We start from the raw sequence: 21,489 nt of genomic DNA, 5'->3' as shown, positions 1-21,489 counted from the left end.
TTAATGTTTGAATCAAAAATTCAAACTCAAATTTATATCCTTGTCATAGTTGTCAATTTGGCTGTTAATAATTTCAACAATATTTCTCAAACTCCAATTTTCTAAAAAATCCAATGGCGTTTTGCATTTTTGTTAACCACTTTTTAATACATACCTTTAGACAGACGTGGATCGTTGATATGGGCATGGATTAACTAACGCTAGGGATCGTTCACTAACCGGGTTTCCCATGTAATGCTATCGCCAACTACCTGTTCCCAATTATTCCTTGATTCCCCTCTTCATTCCCCCCATTTATTGGACCAAAACGGATGTTGATATAGCGCCATCTCTAGGCAAAATAAATCGTTTTTGCCCAATTTAGGCAGGATTTCTATTTTGACGTCATAGGACACGTGATATTTGGTCCAATTTTCTTATAACTTCCTGTTAGGGATAGCAGCTGCTGCTAGGGGGCGTTTGGAACATGCATACTTTATCTTTTCGGGAGAACGAACTATCCCTAGCGTTAGTTTATCCATGGGTCGGGTACCCGCGATACCCGCACACCCCTGATTATTTTATTATAAGAAATTTGAAAATTTTACCAATAGGCCTCGAAATAATTAAATTAACATAATTGTGGAAAATGTGATTTCAATAATTTTAACGTTTATTTGAAATAACGTACACAGAATGAAATCACAAAAATGGATTAAATTAAGAAAAAATAAGCGAGGCTATTTTTCAAAACTGCCATTGATGTTATTTAAATTTGTGAAAATTAGACAAACATTTATTTTGATGCAATTCTATAGTCATTGATTTTTAATGACAAAATGTTTAGTAAAAATTACTCTCGCATTTAGTTCCTTTCACAATTTCTAAACTTCATCTTCCGTCGCATGTTGTTTGCGATTGATGCAAAGCTTGGAAGGAATTTAAAAAGTAATCTTTACAAATATCTCTGGAATCTTCCAGGGTTCGTACGAAATTTTTACATTGACAAATGATTGAAAATCCCTGACCAAATGTTGCCTATATCCCTGACCATTTTAACGTGTTTACCAGAGCCAACTTCATCACACCTGGCTCATATTTAGCATTGCATGAAGAATGGTTTGATATGTCAAACAAAATCCCTGACTTATCCCTGACTTTTTCCCCTATTTTCCATATCCCTGACTTATCCAGGATGTCCAGGTTCCGTACGAACCCTGGTTTAAAATATTAAAAAGTGTTTTCCACTTCTTTCAAACTATTCTTCATACTTTATTCTTCATTTGTGGTTAGAGTTTTGATACTGTTTGTAATCAATCATCTCGGAATGTTTTCTCGCCTAGCAGCAATACCCGAATAACTTCTTTTTCGATTGAAACCAAACATTGTTTATGTTTAGTGTCTGAGTACCTTTTGTAGCCATTGTAATAACAGTTTGCGTAGCTTTACATTTGGTGCCAATTTTCACTGTTTCAATACTAATTCTATCCATGCAGGATGGCATGACTTTATCTACAAGTGCAGGGTTACCTTCAGTTGGTTTTGATTTAATTGTTGTTTCTCTTTCATTATCATCAGAAGCTTGAACATGTACTAGATTTATATCGTCATGTACAGTTAGTAAAATTTTAGAATTTGAGCTCTCTCCAAGCTCGTTATGTAAAATTGTTCCAAGAATTGGTACTGAATGTGGTTTAAGTAACATCCTTTTTCTCCCTTTGGTAACAATAACATCGTCTTCACTAAAATGTTTCGAACAAATAACGGAAACTTTGTTCGGTTTCCACTTTTCACCACGATTTGTAGCCAGAATCCACTTTTGAGTAAGATCATCATTACCTTTATGTTGGGAAAAACTTAGCCAAATAGAGTGCTGTCAGAAGCGCCGGTGTGACGTCACTCATGCTGTTTTCCCATAAAGAAAAAACGGTAACTGTCATGGCCGCCCATTGCTAAAGGCAGACTCGTGACGTTTAACCTTGGATCTGACGTCACAACTGACAGCACTCTATACCCCAGTCGCCCAAAAAGGCACTTTTTGTTAAGGTTTACAATACCTTTCGGGAAAAAATGTAAACTGTAAGAACCATCTTGGGCTAGATTGTCACTACAACTTGAACATCCAAGAATGACGCATCGTTTATTGTATGGCATTGTAAATAGATTCTGAACACTTGCTTATTACTTAGTTTCAACAGGTAGTTTAGTAAAGAAATTACTCAAAACGACTAAACTTATATTAAGATCAAGAAAAAGGTTACAAACAGAACATTAATGCCCAAATTATACTGTTTGCCGTCCCTTCTAACAGAGAGCCTGAACATATTTTTCCTAGAGATGTCGCTTGAAACAGAACAAACTTGCTATACCGCCACTTTTAAAATTATTATGTGATTGTTTCCTGCAATTTAAGTCGTTATCCGAGAAAAAAAATAAAGAAATATTGCAAATATAACTGTTATTATTTGAATTTTCTTACTTTATCTTTAAAACCACGGAAAAAGGTCTATAAATGTAGAAACTAAGTTTACCGTATTGCCCGGTTTCATTAGTGACGTTCAGCTATGTGTACCATAAAGGCTCATTGGATTACGGTTCCGTATAAAAATTACAATTCGGCATTAAACCGAGAACTTGGTAGTGATTGCTGAACGCACTTACACTTTTAAAACATTGCGACGAGAAGAAGTAAGCGAATTTAGCCTTATACTTATTGTCATGGAATATGATTTTAAATGGAAAATTTATTAACAAATAGAATTTATTTTGCCTTTAATTACGTTATTAGTAGCCTTTCAAGCACCAACAGCTTATATTTTCACTTTGAAATCTTTTTTAACGTCTTTTTCAAAAATATAGACCTTAAGCCTCGGTTCATGAAAACTGCTTTCTTTCATGGCTGCAGCTAAGGCTTAGGGGAAGTAGAAAGAAGGCAGAATATTAAAATTACGATACAGGCCCGTAATTAAGATAAACAAGGTTTCAAGACTGTTAAAACTAATAAGTCTTAAGATTATTCCAGTGCAACCTTTTTCTTCAGCCTGTTTTTCAATCCCGTTAATATTTTTTACTATTAAAATCAGCTTCCATAAATGTGAAAATAGTCCGTGAGTGAAAGAAAGATTAGTACGATAACAATAAATGTCTTTATTTCAAATTGTAGTTAAGAAAATGGATAGATTATTTTATATTTCTGAAAACTGTAATGTTACGGTGCATCATGTGCACATGAACAATGGACGTGAGGAAGGCGGAGGAGGGGGCGGTATTTCAACGGGGGCAATGGGGCCCCCTCGAAGTCGTGGAGGCCGCAGAGGTCCTGGAGGCCGCGGGGGCCGTGGAGGCCGCGGAGGCCGTGGAGGTCGTGTTGGCCATAGCGGTCGCAACGCCAGGGGCCGGCGTTGCAATAATTGTGATCGCTATGGCCACTTGGCACGCGACTGTTGGAGCCGCGTTCGTGGTATAAAACTCGTTTGATACTTAAATGTCAAAATGTACAAAGTATTATTCAATTCTGTTGAAAGGGGTCCAAGATGGCCAACAAATTCCGTTGGCGGAGGTTCTGCGTGGGGAGGCGCCTACCCCTCCTCAGGGCGCTGGATTGCAGGCCCCCCAGCCTCAAGGCGCTGAGGAGCCGGCCCAGCCTGGAGGCGTTGGGGAGGAGCCGGTGGAGGAGGAGGGCTCTGGGGACGACATAATATAAATATATATAAATATATATAATAAATTCGTAAGCTTTATGTCCCAAAAAGAGTGGTAGGACCAAATAACAGTGGGTTGGTTTGCTTCAGATGCAATTTTGAGTCGAAATTATTCTTTGAGATTTTGCTGTCCAGGTCACCTTTTACAAATTATAATTTAAAAATTAATATTAATTAAAAAGTAATGTACCAGAAATTTCTAAACTCGCCCCACGTGGTCATAAAAACCTTGGTAAATACTTAAAACTACTCTAGTACCTTAGGTTCATTCATACTTTATTATAATAACTGAATAAATAACTAAAGACTAAACTAAATATCGACTTGTATTTAGTACAAATTAAAGAAATTAATAATTACTTGCGAAGATGAAGTCCAATATCAGGGTTAAAGCCCTACGCTCGAGCCAACTACAATATCTTAGTAGTGGAGAATGACTATTATCATAAGCAGTCTGCCCTTATATAGTTAGGGAAAGGTCAAAGGTAACACAGGGTGTTAATCTATATCTATATAAATCAAAGTCCTGACTGACTGACTGATAATCAACGCCCAGCCCAAACCGCTTGCCCTAGAAGGCTGAAAATTTGCAGGAACCTTACTCATAAGTAGTAGGCGCGTACTAAGAAATATTTTTCCAATCCGCCGCCATCTTAAAAAATGGCGCCCAGAAATGTAAAACTCTTCTCTATGCAACAAAGTCCGCGCGTTTCAACCGATTTCAAAGATATTTAGTACACGGGTTTCCTTTAACCTATAGACGGACTGGGTTCGATTTGTTGCCATCTTTTTAAATGGCGGCCAAAAACTGAAAAACCCTTCTTTATGGAATAATGTCCGCGTGAAAAGTAATAAAAAATGCATCCCGACGGGCTGACGGGCAACGCCGAGTGCCTTCGCTCCTAGGGTGCTACAAAAATATTAGTCATCAGTAAAATCTACCCATTGTTTGTATCATTTTGATGGAAGTTCTTATTACACGCGAGCGACGCCGCGGGTAACAGCTAGTCCTCTATATAAATCCTACACCCCTGGAGTAGAAACTCGGGAGGCCCCTAAACTATTACGGAAGGTTACAATAAATTAGTATTTATTAAATTCAGTCATAAACGGTGGCAAAAATGTCATAAAACATCTTCGACTCAAAATCGTCAATAGAGCCAACTGTACTTTGGTTCTCCCACCCTTTCCTGTTTTCTCTTCTGGGAGGGGGGTTCAATTCTTTAAAAATATTTTGCATGTGATAACAATTAACTAATGGGCTAGTGTTTATCTCAAACAGTAAAATTTGCAGCTATTTATATTTCTCGCTGCTATAAAATTGCCTGCTGACTCGCGACATTGACATTAACCCTTTAGAAATACTTATCACAACTAAAACAATTACAGAATTGGACCTTCATCATTATAATTTAAGTCACAATTTTAAACCATTTCCCCTTACAGGATTGGCATTAACAATAAAATTTAATTGTTTGTTTGTAAATAATTTTTTTTTTCTCAAGTGTATTTTTTTTAAATGAAATTTTTTATTTTAAACTATAATTTTTTTAATATTATAAATAATTTTAAACTATATTTTTTTCTAATTACAATTGTTTAAAATTATAATTTTTTTTATTAGAAAAATGTTCTGCTTTAATTTTCACAAAATTTTTTCTTCAATAATTTTTTTAAAATAAAACAGTTATTTAAAAAAAAAGAGTCGATGTTTTTTCTCGCATAATCCCTGTGTATTTTATATGGTAATGTTGAAAGAACTGCGCTAATGTAAACAGCTCCAGTTTTCAAAACACAATGAACTTTCTGGCAGTTCTCCCTCAGATTTCCGTTGTTGAAATTTTGAAATGGTGAGAATATCATCCTTGATTTTTCACATTTAACTTTCTTTGAGCTTTACCGTAGGATTTCGATTTCAATTTTTCACACGGTGAATACACTATCGTTGATTAAATACCAATAATTAAATCAAGTACCAAAACAATTCATAGCAATTTAGACGAATTAACAAACGGCAATGTGTAGCGTGGAATATCAAACAACGTAACCCTCCGTTTCTAACGTGGTTACATTGAGAGAATCTGTGATGTAAATTTGCTCACCTCCTCCCGGGTCCGCCGACTTCTTTAGAGTCCCTTTAATTAGTAGCAACTGTAAGCTATGATCACATACTTACTCTTACGTGTAGCCAATTTAAACAGCGCATTTAAAATAAAGAGACCCGTTCACTGCAGAACTAGCTACACGTACGCATAAGGACTGCTAAATGTAGTGCCACTGTTTATTCGCCACTAGCATTAGCAAGGATGAATCGGATCCTCCATCGGATGTAAATGGTTTCGTTTCTTTCGCACATTTTTAAAATCTGAATCCCAAGCTCGATTAGCCTAAGGTTTTCAAGGGACAATGTCGAAAACTATTAAGTGTGCCCCTTTAACTAAGCTTTTTGGAAATATTTTGGAAGGTTATAAAAAAGCACATAGTTCTAAAGCTCAATCAGTGGCAAACGATATTCATAAAAGCTAAAAACGGAAATGAACTTTGACTTTCAAGTCGAGCAAAAAATTTCTTAGTGGAAAAGAAGAAAGAATCTCTTTTTAAATTAAATTAAATTGGTAAATTAAGACAAATAATAGTCCGTTGGGGGGGGGGGGGGGTTAAATAAATGTGACGTGGTTTTCAGGGGAGGGGTCTTAGAAAACGTGACCAAGTGTGATCAGGGGGGACGGGGGGTCAGAAAATGCCATTTTTTGTGTGACGTAGTTTATGGACGGTCCCTATTACTAGAGTGGGATATAGACCGAGTGGGGAAAGGTAAAGCCCCGCCCATTGACATGCGCGGTAACCACTGGATGTTTTACTTCCAACAGCAACACGTAGATGGCGGGAAAATCTACACTTTGGCGCGAAATTTAAAATGCTTCGTTTTACAACATTGGTGTTGATATAGATAATGTTAGTTCAAATCTTAATAAAAAGGTGAATATTTGTGTTAATATATAGATTTTACAATGTATTTCCCACCATGTTTTAAACACAACATACAAATTGTTTATTACTAAACAATAAAATTAAAAATATGTTTAAGTTCATGAGTTTTGCAATATTAAATGTATAATTATGGGAGTAGTTTGTCTTTATGATTTAAATTTATTATTTCTTAAATAAATATGGGTTGTAAATTCCCATTTTCGAGTTTCAGAAACACAGAAGTGAATGTATATTTCGGTTATTTCCAAAATAATCCCAACGTTAGGAAATTTATCAGTGGAATGAGCAATGATGGCTTAAAATGAAAGTACCGGCACTTCCGTCTTTGCATGGTAATGTCTTGTTTTATCAATGAAAGAATAATAGTTTTCTAATAACCAATTCGTTTGAATGTTGCTGAACTCCTACTTAATTGACTCCAAACCCATCCGCACAGCAACTTAAACTAAAGATTTGAGTACTATATTCGACGCTAAGTTACATTTTTGTAGGCACGTCACCAAGACCATTAGCTTATGTCGTCGCTCCTTAAAGATTTCGCTTAAGTTTTGTCGTCAGTTGAAATCTCTTCGTCATTTCCGCATCTTATATTTAAGCCTAGTTCGTTCCAGGTTGCAGTTTGGTTGGGTTGCCTGCGGTAGCTGTATAGCCAATTTCTCCTAAAAAAACAGTAGAAGCAGTACAGCGTAATTTTATAGAGTTCAGTCATAAATACTTTTTGCCTAAAGCTACTTATAATTAATCAAAAATGTCTTGATTAGAATCAAGTCCTAAAAAGTATCGATAAGACTGAGGTTATCACTTGTCTGAAGGATCAGATATTAATTTTTCTTTTTAATTGAAACTTAAAGGCATGCTTAAGAAAAAACAACGTTCCATTACCGTTTTCCGTTGAAATAACTTATTTTACAGGTAATCAATTTCAAAAATTTACTTATCTCGGGTTTTCGGGCACAATTCCATTCCCCCAAAACATTTTATCATTACATTAATTACTTTTGAGAGATAACGTGTCAAAATAAGCTTTAAAACAATAAAAAACTGAATGAGCGGTCTGTTTAGCCATGACCAAAACCTTCAAATCAGTGTTGCTAATGTTAGAAAGTGGATGTTCCCACTTCCATTTTAAAAATTTGCCGCATTTCCCACACCCCCTTTTTTACAGTCATATTTATCTGGACTATTTTATCATACTAAGTTTAATATGGAATATCACTCCGCATGGCTTTGACAATGTGTACAAATGCTATAAAGCTTTAAAATTCTCAAAATATGCTTTCTTTTTTTTTTCAGTGCCAAACTTAAAATCACCGAATTTATTTCAAAATGTCGCTTGAAATTATTAAACCGGATAAAATTTTCGAAAATGCACTAATTTTAACTGTGCAGTTAAAATTAGTGCATTTTTGAAAATTTTGCACTATTAACCCTTGAACAGGAAAATTCCGACATTTGATTGATTTCGGAAAAATATTACTTTTTCCCCACAGAGCCTAAAACCAAACCTAAATCTCCCACGATGTGGGAAATTACCCACACATTGGCAACACTGCTTTAAAAACTTACAACAAGCACACTTTCGAGACATGTTCTGAACAAATTAGTGCTTAACCCTCTAATAGTACGACCACGGAGAATTGATGTAAACTGTAGTTGAAATATATTCATGTGCGACCTGCGGCACTGAATGGTCTCTAACCATTGTTTGAAACTAGAGAGAGAAATAGTGAGCAGCATTAATCATGTCCTGAGCTATGAGAATGAACAGTATGACTGTTGACTGAAGTACACTAGACATTACATCATTTTGCATAACCACGAGTAAAAATCTAACTGTCCCTACTTAATTTTCCGCCATTGTTTTAAAACGTATTCACTGCGAAGCATGCCGGGCACAAATGAGGGAACCTTTTAAAACTCAATGTCATACACGTACTCTCTCAAAAGTAATTAATGTAATGATAAAATGTTTTGGGGGAATGGAATTGTGCCCGAAAAGCCGAGATAAGTAAATTTTTGAAATTGATTACCTGTAAAATAAGTTATTTCAACGGAAAACGGTAATGGAACGTTGTTTTTTCTTAAGCATGCCTTTAAGTTTCAATTAAAAAGAAAAATTAATATCTGATCCTTCAGACAAGTGATAACCTCAGTCTTATCGATACTTTTTAGGACTTGATTCTAATCAAGACATTTTTGATTAATAGCTATACAGAGTTTGGTTCAAGTTCCCATTGATTTGAATTTGGATTAAACTTTGCAGCACTAAAACTGATCTTTTTGTCTATTTTGGGATATTATACTCCAGCATTTGATCTTCATCAGATTCTTCAGGCATCATTCGTGTTGAAGCATAATGAGTAGCCTGTCCTCCTCCGTTTACTCGATTTCCTTGTTGTGTAACGGGCGTTTCAATCTTGATACATGAATCTCTATCCTTCCCTCCTAAATACATGTGTTTCTAACCCCTGCACTCACCAAGCCCATTCTTACTGAAAACACGTGCACGGGACCTATCGAAAAATTCCTAAGAATTGGGGTCCTGTTTTTCTATAATTTCCCTTGTATTTTTCAACGAAGGGGCACCCCCGAGGATTGTATTTTGGATTTCACTTTTTTGCTTGCTATTGAAGTGGACGGATTTTTAATTATCTTCTCTAAAGAACGGATCTCTTAACCCTAAACTAACCCGTGATTACAAATATTCTAGAGGTATATAATTCTCTAATTTTTAACTGTTTAACACATCGCAGTTAATTTAATATTTAGTTGTAATCGATGCTATCTGGGCCTACGCTATAGTTGTAAAATCATCTTTCTCAACATGTCAAATAACTCAATTGCATTTACACCAACTTTTTCAGTTGTTTTCACCTCAGTTGTCAAGGACGAAAGCATTTGCGTCAGATGGAAGAATATCCCTAAATGTTTTCGCAGCAGCAATATAATGGTGAAGTAAAGCAACATCAACCCGTTTTGAACCAACAAGCAAGTAATCATCAGAGGTTTTAACAAGCTTTTGTACGTCAGGATCACCATTCATGAATGCCCTCGCAGCGTACATCCTAACCCTAACGATGATAATGGAGGAGGAGTTAATATTGCTTTCTGTGAACCGCGAACGCGGTCAGGATATTGCTAATAAAATTGCTCCGATTTGCCAATTGCGAACATCGTGACAGACCCACAGACAGACACGTTCAGTATAATCCCTCTCCGTGAAGTCATCGTCACTCCGAGAGGAAAAATTCGACCGAGAAAAAAATTATAAATGTTCAAAAATATTCTTGTACACTTTTAAAACTTTTATTTATTTTATAAATAGCTATATGTTCTTTATTATATTATTAAGTAGAAATGGGCACAATTTGTAACCAAATAACTATTACGATTAAAGAACTATCTGCCCCAAAAATCATCTTGAATTGACACTTTTCGATTAAGTTTAAAAACGTTTCTTGTTAAAATATGGACGTTTTCTTGGGTGCAAAATGAAGTTATAGGTGAGATTATATTTAAAGATACATATATAAAAAGTTATTTTAAATTCGATATTCCATTCCGTCTATTTGTGATAATAAATAAGTATTGTATTCTTCAACTTTACCGACTAATAAGAAATAATACCAATTGCAACGGTTTAATATCTTAGCTATTTTAGATGTGATTTAACTGATGAAGAAAATTGAATTAAAATTCGTGAAAATGAGTGAGCATAATGCCAATGTAGGTGAACATATCTAGATATGTAATAATAATTAACACAACCTCATCTAATTTTATCATGAATTCATTCACGTTACTATAAGAGTAAAGGAATTGAAATTTCGACCGTCATTATGACCTATATCATACTTTGTAAGGAAAAATCCGCTGCAAAATTTATTCTAACGTGACATTTTAATGTTAAAATTTTACTAGTAGAAATGTTTAGATTTTTCGAAAAATATCTTACATTCATCTATTACATATACATCATAAAATTTAGAAACTAGAGTGTGTGTGGTAAGCGTGATGGCCGAAAACTTAGTATCTTCATACGCTAAGACAATTTTTCAATCGTTAATAGAAAAAACATTTCTGAAAAGACATTGCAATTTGGTTTTACTCAATAGAAAATTTACATTCTTATTGGAAACGACTTCGTATGTTATTCACGGCAATTAAAAAAACAGTATTACATCAGGCTCACGTATTCGTTCGTCATTAACGAGTATAAAACTCCTTTCACGGTGGCAGTAAAAAAGTGGTCAAGCAGTTATACAATATTACATAATGGATCAATTATATCTATAGTGGTTTATAATGAATGAATAAGTAAATTAACATTTTACGGTTTATTTAATTGGAAAAAAATCCCTGTCCGAAATTTAAGAGCGGCATTATGTTGTCGAAAATTAATGGGCTTTGGTTACCATTAATACAAGAGCATAATTTTCGATAGCTGAACGCAATTTCTTTAATTCTATCAAAACTGAATATCATTTAAATAAATGTGAGTCGATCTTGAAGATCATAAAAATCTTCAAAGATTGATAAGAACGATTTTCCGTAAAATTTCTTCTGCAATTTTTGACCCTGTAGTAGAAAAAGAAATCGCTGTATTTATTCCCATTATACATTTAAATAAGACTTAAATAGCTATGTACCTATTTTAGAACGGTGGTACAAAATTTTACTACATACAGTACCACTTCAAAGATGAAAGCCAATGCAGCCAAAGTGTTTCCAACAACAAAGACTCGAAACACGGAACAGAGAAAGATCAAGTCCATGGGTTCGTCCAATATCAAACTGTCAGACTCGAGCAGGTAATTCTGAGCTTTAAATTTTTCATTAAAGAAATGTGTGGAAACTAGACTAGTTTCAAATATTCTTGCGACACTGTGGGCAAAACAAAGATTAAATAATGAAAATATCGACGCTTGATTAAGGGAATGAGCTACGCAAAATTACTCTACGAAGAATACTAGATAAGCTGATCTTCGCTTCTTTAATGTGTAGCGTGTAATTTTAGGATACTCCAAATTTTAAAAGTATCCACCTCAAATTATTAACTTCTAACAATTAAAATCTAAAATTCTCGTTGCACTATAGTTCTGTGCTACTTAGGCTCACAATTGAGTCGTGAAAGTTACATCATAGATTGATTAACTCATGAATGGAATACGCAAGCCAATAATGAGCATATATGCCGTGAATCGAACTATTTTAATATTACGGTTGTGTCTATATTAAATACAAGCCTCAGTAAGTTAAAACATTAAGACGTTGACGAAGGTGTATGATGGGAGCTTAAGTAGTTTTCAAAACAAGGTTCCGAAATACAATGGGCTAAAAGGAGCTTATCCATGTTAAATAACTATGAACTAAATTGAACTACTATGAACTTGTATGAACTTTTATGAACTACTATGAACTACTATGAACTTACATGAACTACTATTAACTTATATGAACTACTATGAACTTATATGAACTACTATGAACTTATATGAACTACTATGAACTTATATGAACTACTATGAACTACTATGAACTTAAATGAACTACTTTGAAGTAAAGTCTCATGCAATCCATTATTTCTGTAAGGATAGAGATGTATTTACGTGTAGTCGATATTTTCCAAGATTTCTCGAGGAATATTTTTGTTGAAAAACATATGGGCGAATGTAGGCTCGTAGGTTTTCTTTCCCACATAAATACGTCTTTGTTGATCATCCAGTTGTTTTTTTAGTTGAATCAAATGTCCATGTCCTGCGTCCCAAAACATTTGTGTTTGTTCAATAATAGCAGCTCTGCCATACGCCAATCGTTTTATGACATTCGGATCATTAAGGAATTGAAATGTTTCCACTCCTTTTTTCGACAAAGCTGAATACGCAGAATCATTTTTCTAAAATTTGAAATGCAAAAAATTAATTACTTCTGCAAACATAATGATGTCTGTAATCGATTCCTCTTTATGCCATCGATTCCTAGTTATAGCAGAGTCAATCATGCATTTTACTAGATAAAAATAAAGCGCGACTTTCCCTTACACAAAAAGTTCTTAAGAAAGCGTAAGAAATATTAGAAAGAGTGTTTTAGAATTTCTTAAGATGTATCAATGGGAAATATTAGGAAGTTTGGCACCTTTTTCCCAAAATTATTTCTTAAGAGTGTCTTAATAAAATATACTTAAGAAACACTTAACAATTGATCCCATGGAATTCCAAAAATATATCCTTTTACCCCCCAAATCTATTTTTCTCAGAATTTGTGTTTCTAAAGAGTCCCCACTATGATTTCCACGATCTCCCAAAACAGTTTCTTCGACCAGGGAGTAAGGAACGTAAGAGGGAGTGTTGATCTAATGCTAAAAAAACCGCCAAATTTTAAATCCTCTCTGCCGCCAGCTTCCGCTTCCATCGACTGCTGCCCCACTCACTCTGTTCAACCAACATTGCCAACAATCACCGTCTGTTGGGAGGAAACCAGGGAGGAGAGACTTGAGAGGGAGTGTTAAAGTGAATAGGCGCGTTCGTTCGCTTCGTGGCTAAACTCGTCTCTCTCTCTGGCGCTGACTCGGGTTCTCATCGCGGTGTCCGCGCGCATGCGTCAAATTTAAAAACCGGCTTTGAACTAGAAGGGGAAGTTCGTGTTTGAATTTCTGCCATGGTGTTGTTTTTTAATTGTTCAAGTAACCTATAAGTATTTAACAAGACCCGACATGGGAAATATCGTTTTCAAACCATTTCCCAAACCAAAAACAAAGCTTGAAATTTATTGAATGTGAATAGAAGCTAGTGAAAGCTAATATCCATCTTTTACATTTTTCTATCTGGGTTTTTGGCTTTAGAAACGCGTGGAAGGATATTCCTTTCATATATTTTTAAGCGAATACCTTGAATCAGTCCTACAACCGTTACAAAAAAATTTGGTATTTTTATTAAGCCTCGGTTTCCTCCCAACAGACGGTGATTGTTGGCAATGTTGGTTGAACAGAGTGAGTGGGGCAGCAGTCGATGGAAGCGGAAGCTGGCGGCAGAGAGGATTTAAAATTTGGCGGTAGTAAACGACGTCACTCGCGCCTGCGCGTTAGCTAAAATTGTGGAACGAAGATCCTACCCCCACTTTCTTTCCCATTTGCCACTGTATGACGGTTTTTTTAGCATTAGATCAACACTCCCTCTAACGTTCCTTACTCCCTAGTATAATTCTCGGCCCCAACTAAAGTCAGCCACGGAAAGCTGGGTCGCGCTAAAACATTTCGCCCCCCCCCCCCACCCTAAAAGACATGAAACTTGATGAGCTACTCGGCCAATAGGGAGACGGAGATCTTAGCAAACGATCAGAGTTTTTGTTTTGGCGGATCGAGTTAAAATAACGAAACGGATTTTTATAATATTAATTTCGAATTTTGCTTTATCTTTTATATCTTTAGCTAAGGCCTCTAATTTATCCATTCATTTTTAATTAAATACCGTCTTTAAAAAACATTTGGACGCCACACGATACGCCGTAATGTAAACACATCATCAATGAACCCTCAATGCTTGAACTTAATCAGCCTAATATTAGCCCCGCCTGTTTAACTTCAATCTCCACCGCTGTGGAGCGCTGCTTAAAAAACTCGTTCTCGGTCTATGCCGAGATTTTCGAATTTTTCTCTTGATGCACGCGAGCTCGATTGGATATGTTAAAAAGCTCATCGTCACAACTTTCAGAACTAGAGGCTATCAGCTTCATGCCTGGGTCTTGTCTTTGTTTTATGAAAGACAAAGCTATTCAACTAATACAGTGTGGAAGAGATCAGAGCAACACCTACCTTTGTGGAAAACCCCCAAAACCCCTGACGGGCTACTTCACTGCAGTACATTTTCGAGCTCCTATACAGGGTGTGACATGTGTCATTGTATGCAATTGAGAACGTGCAAGAAGTATCATAGTGAATATCGTTTAATGATACGCACTTTGAAACGTTAAAGACCTACGATTAAGCTTAGGAACTAAGGCATCACACTACAAATTAAAGGGCTGTTTGGTAAACCCATCAGCGTAAATGTTCGATTTGCCTACCGTCGTGGTGTAGGCACTCTTCAAGACGATTGTCCATGCCTTGTATTACGTTTTCTAGCATTTGAGGAGTGATTCGTTCAATTGCGCTTCGAATTCTGGCCTTCAAGTCGTCTACATTTAAAGGTTCTGTTGCAAACACCTTCCCCTTAACATATCCCCATAAGAAGAAATAAAGTGGGGTTAGGTCAGGGGATCTTGCTGGCCACGGAATTGGTCCACCTCTACCGATCCTACGGTTTGGAAAGTGCTCAGTTAGCCATTGGCGAACATTGACCGCCCAATGTGGTGGCGCACCATCCTGCTGAAACCACAGGTCCCGCATCACTGCTAATGGTAATACGTCTATCGCATCACTAAACTCGTGGCGCAGGAAGTGCAAATACCTGTCACCAGTAATGTTGTCCTCGAAGAAGAAAGGTGCGATGATTCTGTTCCCCAGAATGCCACACCAAACATTCATCTTCCATCGAATTTGATGGTAATGTTGCCGTAACCAGTATGGATTTCGTTGGGTCCAGTAATGTAAGTTATGTCGGTTTACCGTACCATCCCTGTGAAATGTCGCCTCATCAGAAAAAAGAACCTTTCTTAAGAACAATGGATCGGCTTCAATTAGCTCGCGCATGGTAAGACAGAAGTCTTGACGTCTTAGGTAGTCATCGTCCGTTAAGGCTTGATGGAGGTGGATATGATAGGGCCGGTAGTGATGCCGATGTAAAATGGCAAGAACGGTTGAATGGCTTAGACCAACCTCTTCTCCGACCGCTCTACTACTAGTATGAGGATTGGCTTCAAAACGTGCTAGAATGTCGACTTCCCTATCATGATTACCAATTATACGGTCTCTTCTAAGTTGACGGTCTTGCACGACGAAACTGCCGAAATCTCGTAGGTTGTCTCTAATGTTCGTGAAGGTTCTTCGAACCGGCCTTCGTCGGTTTGGGAAGCGTTCGGCATAAAGCAATGCCGCTTTTTGAACGTTACGGCGATATTCACCCAAAATAAACGTCATGTCCAATTTTTCTCGGTTGGAGTAGGCTGCCATTCGTCTACGACACAGGACTTACAACGTTTATACGAACCAAGCTGCTAGTAACGACGCGTACGTTTGATTGAATAATGTGCCGAATTCTCAGTGAAGCGGAAAATTCTGACCTTCGTAACCTCGAATGGATTCCTTATCTTAGTAGGCCACAGCCACGAGTTTAGTGATGCGATAGACGCATTACCATTAGCAGTGATGCGGGACCTGTGGTTCCAGCAGGATGGTGCGCCACCACATTGAGCGGTCAATGTTCGCCAATGGCTTACTGAGCACTTTCCAAACCGTTGGATCGGTAGAGGTGGACCAATTCCGTGCCCAGCAAGATCCCCTGACCTAACCCCACTTGATTTCTTCTTATGGGGATATGTTAAGGGGAAGGTGTTTGCAACAGAACCTTTAAATGTAGACGACTTGAAGGCCAGAATTCGAAGCGCAATTGAACGAATCACTCCTCAAATGCTAGAAAACGTAATACAAGGCATGGACAATCGTCTTGAAGAGTGCCTACACCACGACGGTAGGCAAATCGAACATTTACGCTGATGGGTTTACCAAACAGCCCTTTAATTTGTAGTGTGATGCCTTAGTTCCTAAGCTTAATCGTAGGTCTTTAACGTTTCAAAGTGCGTATCATTAAACGATATTAACTATGATACTTGTTGCACGTTCTCATTTGCATACAATGACACATGTCACACCCTGTATACGAGCTCGAAAATGTACTGCAGTGAAGTAGTCCGTCAGGGGTTTTGGGGGTTTTCCACAAAGATAGGTGTTGCTCTGATCTCTTCCACACTGTAGACTTAACTTACGCTCATTAACACGAAGATATTAGTTCCCGGTTTCATCGTAACGAAAACGTTAGACGTTGAAATCAAATCTTCAATGGTATCAATTTTCGATGAATGACCAGCCAAAAGTGTTCCAGTCAAATTGCCCGACCACGCCCAGGTCAGTATCATCGTCCCAAAAATCCAAACTGAAGGCAGAAATCTCTTCACACCACGTTTTTCCGAAGATGTTACCGCTAAATATCATTGAATCGGGGATGAATGTAATTTTAGAAGCAGGAATGGAGAACAGTTAGTATTTACTTCAGCCCCTCTTTTTAAATTTTAAATTATCTTATTGGCTGACTTAAACTACGTTGTGATGACGTTGATGACGGGAACGGCAAAAAAACGTAATTCGTTTTTACCTCTGTCACTATGACCCGCCTCTTCTTTCATACCATCGCGTCCCGGGAAGGGAGTTCAGGACTTTGACGCGCCAAGATTACTCTGTTCCCCATTCCTGCATCTAAAATTACATCCGTCCCTGATTGAATACATATCAAGGGTGGGCTTCCTATAAAGGAACATATTAATATCTCGAACAAAATGTGTTGGCCAAATGTATCCAAAATTTTGTTTAATCATTTAGTCAAATTTATTTGGTTCTGCATATTTTAGTTTCGCTAAACTGCTATCGGGAATTTTGGCCCACCATCCTGGGGATATTGTCACATCATAGGGCGACCTTGTCTCAGAACCGAGTAGATTTTGCCTGAGGGTGGGGGAGATTGTCAAACAAGCTAATTATACCATAAGTGGATCATATTACAGCTCCCTATAAGTACTGGACGTAGGTTGTTCTTTTGTAAACAGTGTTTTCTTCCAAGACATCCAAGCCCGCCATCTATAGTTCAGTTTTACAGGTATAGTTTGCCCTTTAACCCGGATCTGGAGTTACGTTAACATACGGAAGTTCGGGTTGATGGTAATGGCTGTCAGCAGAAGTTTATGACTTCTTATCCTGGGAAGTATTGGACTCTAACCATATCCAGAACCATCTCTGTTAGCCAACTTCTTATTAGGCCCGATCACCGCGCCACCTACGGCATTTCCCTCATTTTCAGTTGGCAGGCTGATTTGAGCGCCAGCAGCGGGCAAGTAATGAAACTTTAAGGTGTGTCCTGTGGTTTGAGGTAACGAATCAGAAACGGTGACAAGAACAGCTGTTTTAATAGATTGCTAGAAATTCCGTTCAAACTAGTGTGGGGTCCTAGGCCCACGGATTGTAATGGATTTTCAGAGAGTTCTAGCCAGACGGCTTTTCAACGATTGGCGCTAAAGAAGTTTTGAACACACCCCACAGTTTGAGTGCCACAGCCTCTCGGCGTGGGATTTTTTCAGTATATTAGATAGTTTTCCTAGTGGGGAGGAAACTTCCTACCCTCTTTTACGATTGCCATAGGCAATTTTGACTTGCAGGGATGGATACTATATAATGCCTTAGTGTCCAATACTTCCCAGGATAAGAAGTCATCAACTTCTGCTGTCAGACAGCCGTCAGTGTCGTGATTAGTGTGACTTGTTATCGCGTTATAATTTTGTTTAGAATGGCTTATGTTTCTTTGCTAATTAGGAAAAACGCCTACGATCAATCTAACTAATTACAATCGTCGCATGCCCAAATGAAAGACACATTTCAACACGATTTGTCTGATTTTAAAAGCGACTAAAACGTTTTGTAAAACTGAAAAATATCTAGCTTGATGAAGGCTATTTTGATCATTTGAATTCATATTAATTTCATTTTCAACAAAAGCGTTTAAAAATACCTATAGACCGCCAATTACTTTTTAAAATCGGAAAAATAAAGTGGACTTCTACTATTATATTCACAACCCAACACTATGTATGGAACAACTTGTTTCCTTTCGCGCTCATCTCTCTCGAACCTTTCCTCATTGGCTACCACTTACTTCCGTTTGCTTGCCCCGCTTTTTAAAAATTTCTTTCGCGCCAAAATCATTCCTCTGGTTTAGTTCACAAATTCGCCGCTGCGTTTGGCATTTACCCTTTTTCCTTCAGTGCTGGGAGACAATGCTGATGCACAGCGATGTTATATCGTCCTGTACTTCTAGGGAGCTGTAATATGATCCACTTCTGATTATACATATCCACGGTGACGTCTTTTTCAACTCTTTCCCTCCAGCTAAACCGTTCGCTAAGAAGAATGTCCGCCAGTAAGGTTGGAAATACACCTAGGCATTTGAACTAAATTTGTTTCCTTGAATGTGAAGTAAAAAACTCTACTATCCGTGATTTACCAACAACAAATCGAAACCTTGATTAAAATTAAAATTACTTCGACTTTACTCGATTAGTCAATACATTTAGCAGGTTTTCTAGTTTGTGTTTTTTTACGATGAGGAGGTTAGAGTTGCCTCTTCCCACTTCTTTTAAAAGCATATTTTAAGTGACATGTCTAAGATATTAGCTTTTTAGACCACGTTTTCGTTGAAGCATCGAAATTATTTGTACATCAAACTTTTTACTTCCCTTTTAAATTGGACTCGTGCTTTAATTATATATTTGGCACTTACGATTCCGCAGAAAATCCGAAATGTAAATCCAAATGTATTTCGTGAAGATTCCCGAATTGGACTCCCTGAATCTCATTCTTTTTCTGGCAGCTACAAGAGATACTAACGAAACTAATATCAGTGACACAAGGTTGCAGATCCATACTGTGTTCTCGAGTCCCTTGATGTAGAGCATCTTTTGTGAACGCCCGCTTCTAATGGGCTCGCTTGAAAAGATTGAGTAAGAATCGAAGTAACTAATTGGAGCTACATGAAGTATCAACGGATCCCTCTCAAATGGGCAAAATTGGAGTACAACGGTGTCTAGAATCTTAAGGAAAATTTAATTGATAGGATTCAGAGACTAGACGGCCATCAGTTTTTCAAAGCGACTTTTACAAACAATAATTAAATTTTTTGTTAAATATACAACACGATGTTTTGTATCAGGTACTATACTTCTCTCATGTTCGTGATATTTAATGCATATTTTTAAAAATATTCAAAAAAAAAAAAAACCTTTGAAGGACTATAAATATAAAACTCCTAGATTTGTTGTAAGACGCTTTATCTATTATAAAACACGAGAAAAATCATTCTTGTACTTAAACTATTTTCAATAGCGAAACCATGTTTCGCGTGACTTGTTATCCATTTAGTATCATTGATCTCCTTCACACGTCCTTCGACCCATTTATTACTCATAAAGATAAGTCTGAAATATTATTTCCAAAGTTTTTCATATGATGTTTTTTGTTTGGGAAAACTATCATAAATGCAGGCATACTTCACATTTTTGAGGCTCAAAAGCACGTATCGAGCCAATGCAAAACCAATTTCGTAGTACGGAGAATAAGGCGCCATCAAGAACATCTTGACCCATTTCTCCAGCCGCTATTTAATGTATTTATCCACTTTAAACTATCGGTCCTGATATGTTTTCCGGTGACTCAAAAAAAATTTGGTCGGCGTCAACATTCACGCGTAAATGTAGTAAACATATCTTTGCGCGTAAATGTAGTAAACATATCTTTGCGCGTAAATGTAGTAAACATATCTTTGCGCGTAAATGTAGTAAACATATCTTTGCGCGTAAATGTAGTAAACATATCTTTGCGCGTAAATGTAGTAAACATATCTTTGCGCGTAAATGTAGTAAACATATCTTTGCGCGTAAATATTCTTAATTTCGTTAAAATTGTATATAATTGGCTTTAAAATCATTAAAAAAATCAACACTATTATCTGTGGCTATTGTACGTATAATTTTATAGCTTTGAAATTTTTCCTGACACCTAGCTTTTATAAAAAATTGATCGATAGTTAAAACTATTTTCCTCTTTGCTCTGCCTTTATTAACTCTGATATGAATTATTTTTCAAATTGATGTAAGCAGTCAAATTATAAAGGGGATTTAGTTTACTGTTTTCCAACAAGTGTCTTTCGACATGAAAGTTGCTGAATATACTCTTTAAATTGAGTGATCTTTAAACTGAAGCACGTGCGAATTTTATTTACTTCTGCAAACGACGTAGTAGAGTAGTGAGATGAATTAAAATTTAATCTTTATAACTTAAATAGTAGTAGTGATATGAAATAAATTGGTAAAGTTACAAAACAAAAAATCTAAAACTTAGTGGTGATAATATTCTGGGTAAAATGAAGGTAATAAAATATATAAATGTGTAATTTCGTAATAAATGCTACACTTAATTCTTAGGAAAGTGCTTAATTTTTACCTTATCCGAAAATGCAAAAGTCAAGTTGTAGCGATTGCTCGAGTTAAATAGTTCTTCCATTTGGTTTTTTTAGTGAAAATTTAATTTTTGGCTCAAGAGTTTTTTCCTGGTATGATCAAAAGCCACGCACTTTTTAGCGTCCTCTCCTATGGGATAAACTCGAATGGCGTTTGAAGCATTCCTTCACTAAATCGACTCGTAGCTTCTAATCAGACTACTCTTCGCAACTATTATTAATACAAGGCAGAACATTTCTATTTTAAATGTGGAAGGTCATTTCGTTGTTCATCTTTGATTCAACGAAAACGAGAAACGAAAGAAGATGATATTTTAAACTCCTATATGTCAAAAGCAGTTTTTAAAACAAGAGGCGGCTGATTGGAGTCCTCAGTATTTCAGCCAATCTCTCACACACATATTTGACCCTGCAAACAGCAGGAACCAATGACATTGTTGGAGGAGGGTGGAGCTAAAACGGATGCCTTACAGAGATAGGCAGAAGAAAAGCAATCATCAAGGGACGCCACTGATATCGCCCTTGCCTTTAAATATTGTTATATCTCTCCTTTCGTGACCATTACGATAGAAAGAAAGGGGGTTGTAAACTATCTGTAGGGTGCATTC

At 36.7% G+C, this 21,489-nt stretch overlaps 4 protein-coding genes across 11 annotated transcripts in view; 1 reads left to right on the top strand and 3 right to left on the bottom strand.

Annotated features, from left to right (window-relative positions):
- Positions 1–14,604, bottom strand: part of LOC149651853 (glutamate receptor ionotropic, kainate glr-3-like) — a 105,929-nt gene extending 91,325 nt beyond the window's left edge. Inside the window, exon 1 of the mRNA XM_089848970.1 lies at positions 14,482–14,604. The gene's annotated coding sequence lies outside the window, so the exon portion shown is untranslated. The remainder of the gene's footprint in view (positions 1–14,481) is intronic.
- LOC149651855 (uncharacterized) lies at positions 620–2,298 on the bottom strand. 2 transcript variants are annotated; one of them, XM_089848959.1, is made up of 2 exons: positions 2,037–2,298; positions 620–1,818 (listed from the first exon to the last, which is right to left on the bottom strand). In XM_089848959.1, exons 1-2 carry the CDS (start codon positions 2,131–2,133, stop codon positions 1,319–1,321), a joined length of 597 nt encoding a protein of 198 aa, XP_089705085.1. In that variant the 5' UTR covers positions 2,134–2,298; the 3' UTR covers positions 620–1,318. The 2 variants fall into 2 exon arrangements, with proteins under 2 accessions (XP_089705085.1, XP_089705086.1); XM_089848960.1 differs by having other exon boundaries at positions 620–1,795; positions 2,037–2,296.
- On the top strand, positions 2,428–5,197 carry LOC149651854 (uncharacterized). 2 transcript variants are annotated; one of them, XM_089848961.1, is made up of 3 exons: positions 2,428–3,439; positions 3,504–3,709; positions 5,127–5,197. In XM_089848961.1, exons 1-2 carry the CDS (start codon positions 3,121–3,123, stop codon positions 3,680–3,682), a joined length of 498 nt encoding a protein of 165 aa, XP_089705087.1. In that variant the 5' UTR covers positions 2,428–3,120; the 3' UTR covers positions 3,683–3,709; positions 5,127–5,197. The 2 variants fall into 2 exon arrangements, with proteins under 2 accessions (XP_089705087.1, XP_089705088.1); XM_089848962.1 differs by having other exon boundaries at positions 2,428–2,667; positions 3,143–3,439; positions 3,504–5,182.
- LOC149651852 (uncharacterized) lies at positions 10,721–20,053 on the bottom strand. Of its 6 annotated transcripts, none has more exons than XM_089848967.1 (7): positions 19,914–20,043; positions 18,718–19,841; positions 16,976–17,322; positions 16,590–16,804; positions 12,281–12,567; positions 11,321–11,555; positions 10,721–11,249 (listed from the first exon to the last, which is right to left on the bottom strand). In XM_089848967.1, the coding sequence occupies exons 3-6, from the start codon at positions 17,004–17,006 to the stop codon at positions 11,321–11,323; spliced, it is 768 nt and encodes a 255-aa protein (XP_089705093.1). In that variant the 5' UTR covers positions 17,007–17,322; positions 18,718–19,841; positions 19,914–20,043; the 3' UTR covers positions 10,721–11,249. The 6 variants fall into 6 exon arrangements, with proteins under 6 accessions (XP_089705093.1, XP_089705090.1, XP_089705091.1 ...); XM_089848964.1 differs by having other exon boundaries at positions 16,976–18,805; positions 18,872–19,841; XM_089848965.1 differs by having other exon boundaries at positions 16,976–18,831; positions 18,910–19,841.
- Positions 20,054–21,489: the final 1,436 nt, after the last annotated feature.

This window comes from Phalangium opilio, unplaced genomic scaffold (genome assembly GCF_054372755.1).
Source record: "Phalangium opilio isolate 3A_F unplaced genomic scaffold, DU_Popi_V2 ptg000082l_1, whole genome shotgun sequence".
NCBI lineage: Eukaryota > Metazoa > Arthropoda > Arachnida > Opiliones > Phalangiidae > Phalangium > Phalangium opilio.
Note: the sequence above shows the minus strand (reverse complement) of the source record. Positions and strands in the feature narration are given on the sequence as shown.

Coding starts and splice junctions, on each gene's coding strand:
- LOC149651852 (XM_089848967.1), bottom strand. CDS start 17,006: ATGAAAGAAGAGGCGGGTCATAGTGACAGAG. Junction 16,805..16,975: donor GGCGGGTCATAGTGACAGAG/GTAAAAACGAAT, acceptor AATGATATTTAG/CGGTAACATCTTCGGAAAAA. Junction 12,568..16,589: donor ATATCTTCGTGTTAATGAGC/GTAAGTTAAGTC, acceptor TTCAAATTTTAG/AAAAATGATTCTGCGTATTC.
- LOC149651854 (XM_089848961.1), top strand. CDS start 3,121: ATGTCTTTATTTCAAATTGTAGTTAAGAAAATGGATAGATTATTTTAT. Junction 3,440..3,503: donor CTGTTGGAGCCGCGTTCGTG/GTATAAAACTCG, acceptor TTCTGTTGAAAG/GGGTCCAAGATGGCCAACAA.
- LOC149651855 (XM_089848959.1), bottom strand. CDS start 2,133: ATGCCATACAATAAACGATGCGTCATTCTTGGATGTTCAAGTTGTAGT. Junction 1,819..2,036: donor TTTACATTTTTTCCCGAAAG/GTATTGTAAACC, acceptor CCCAACATAAAG/GTAATGATGATCTTACTCAA.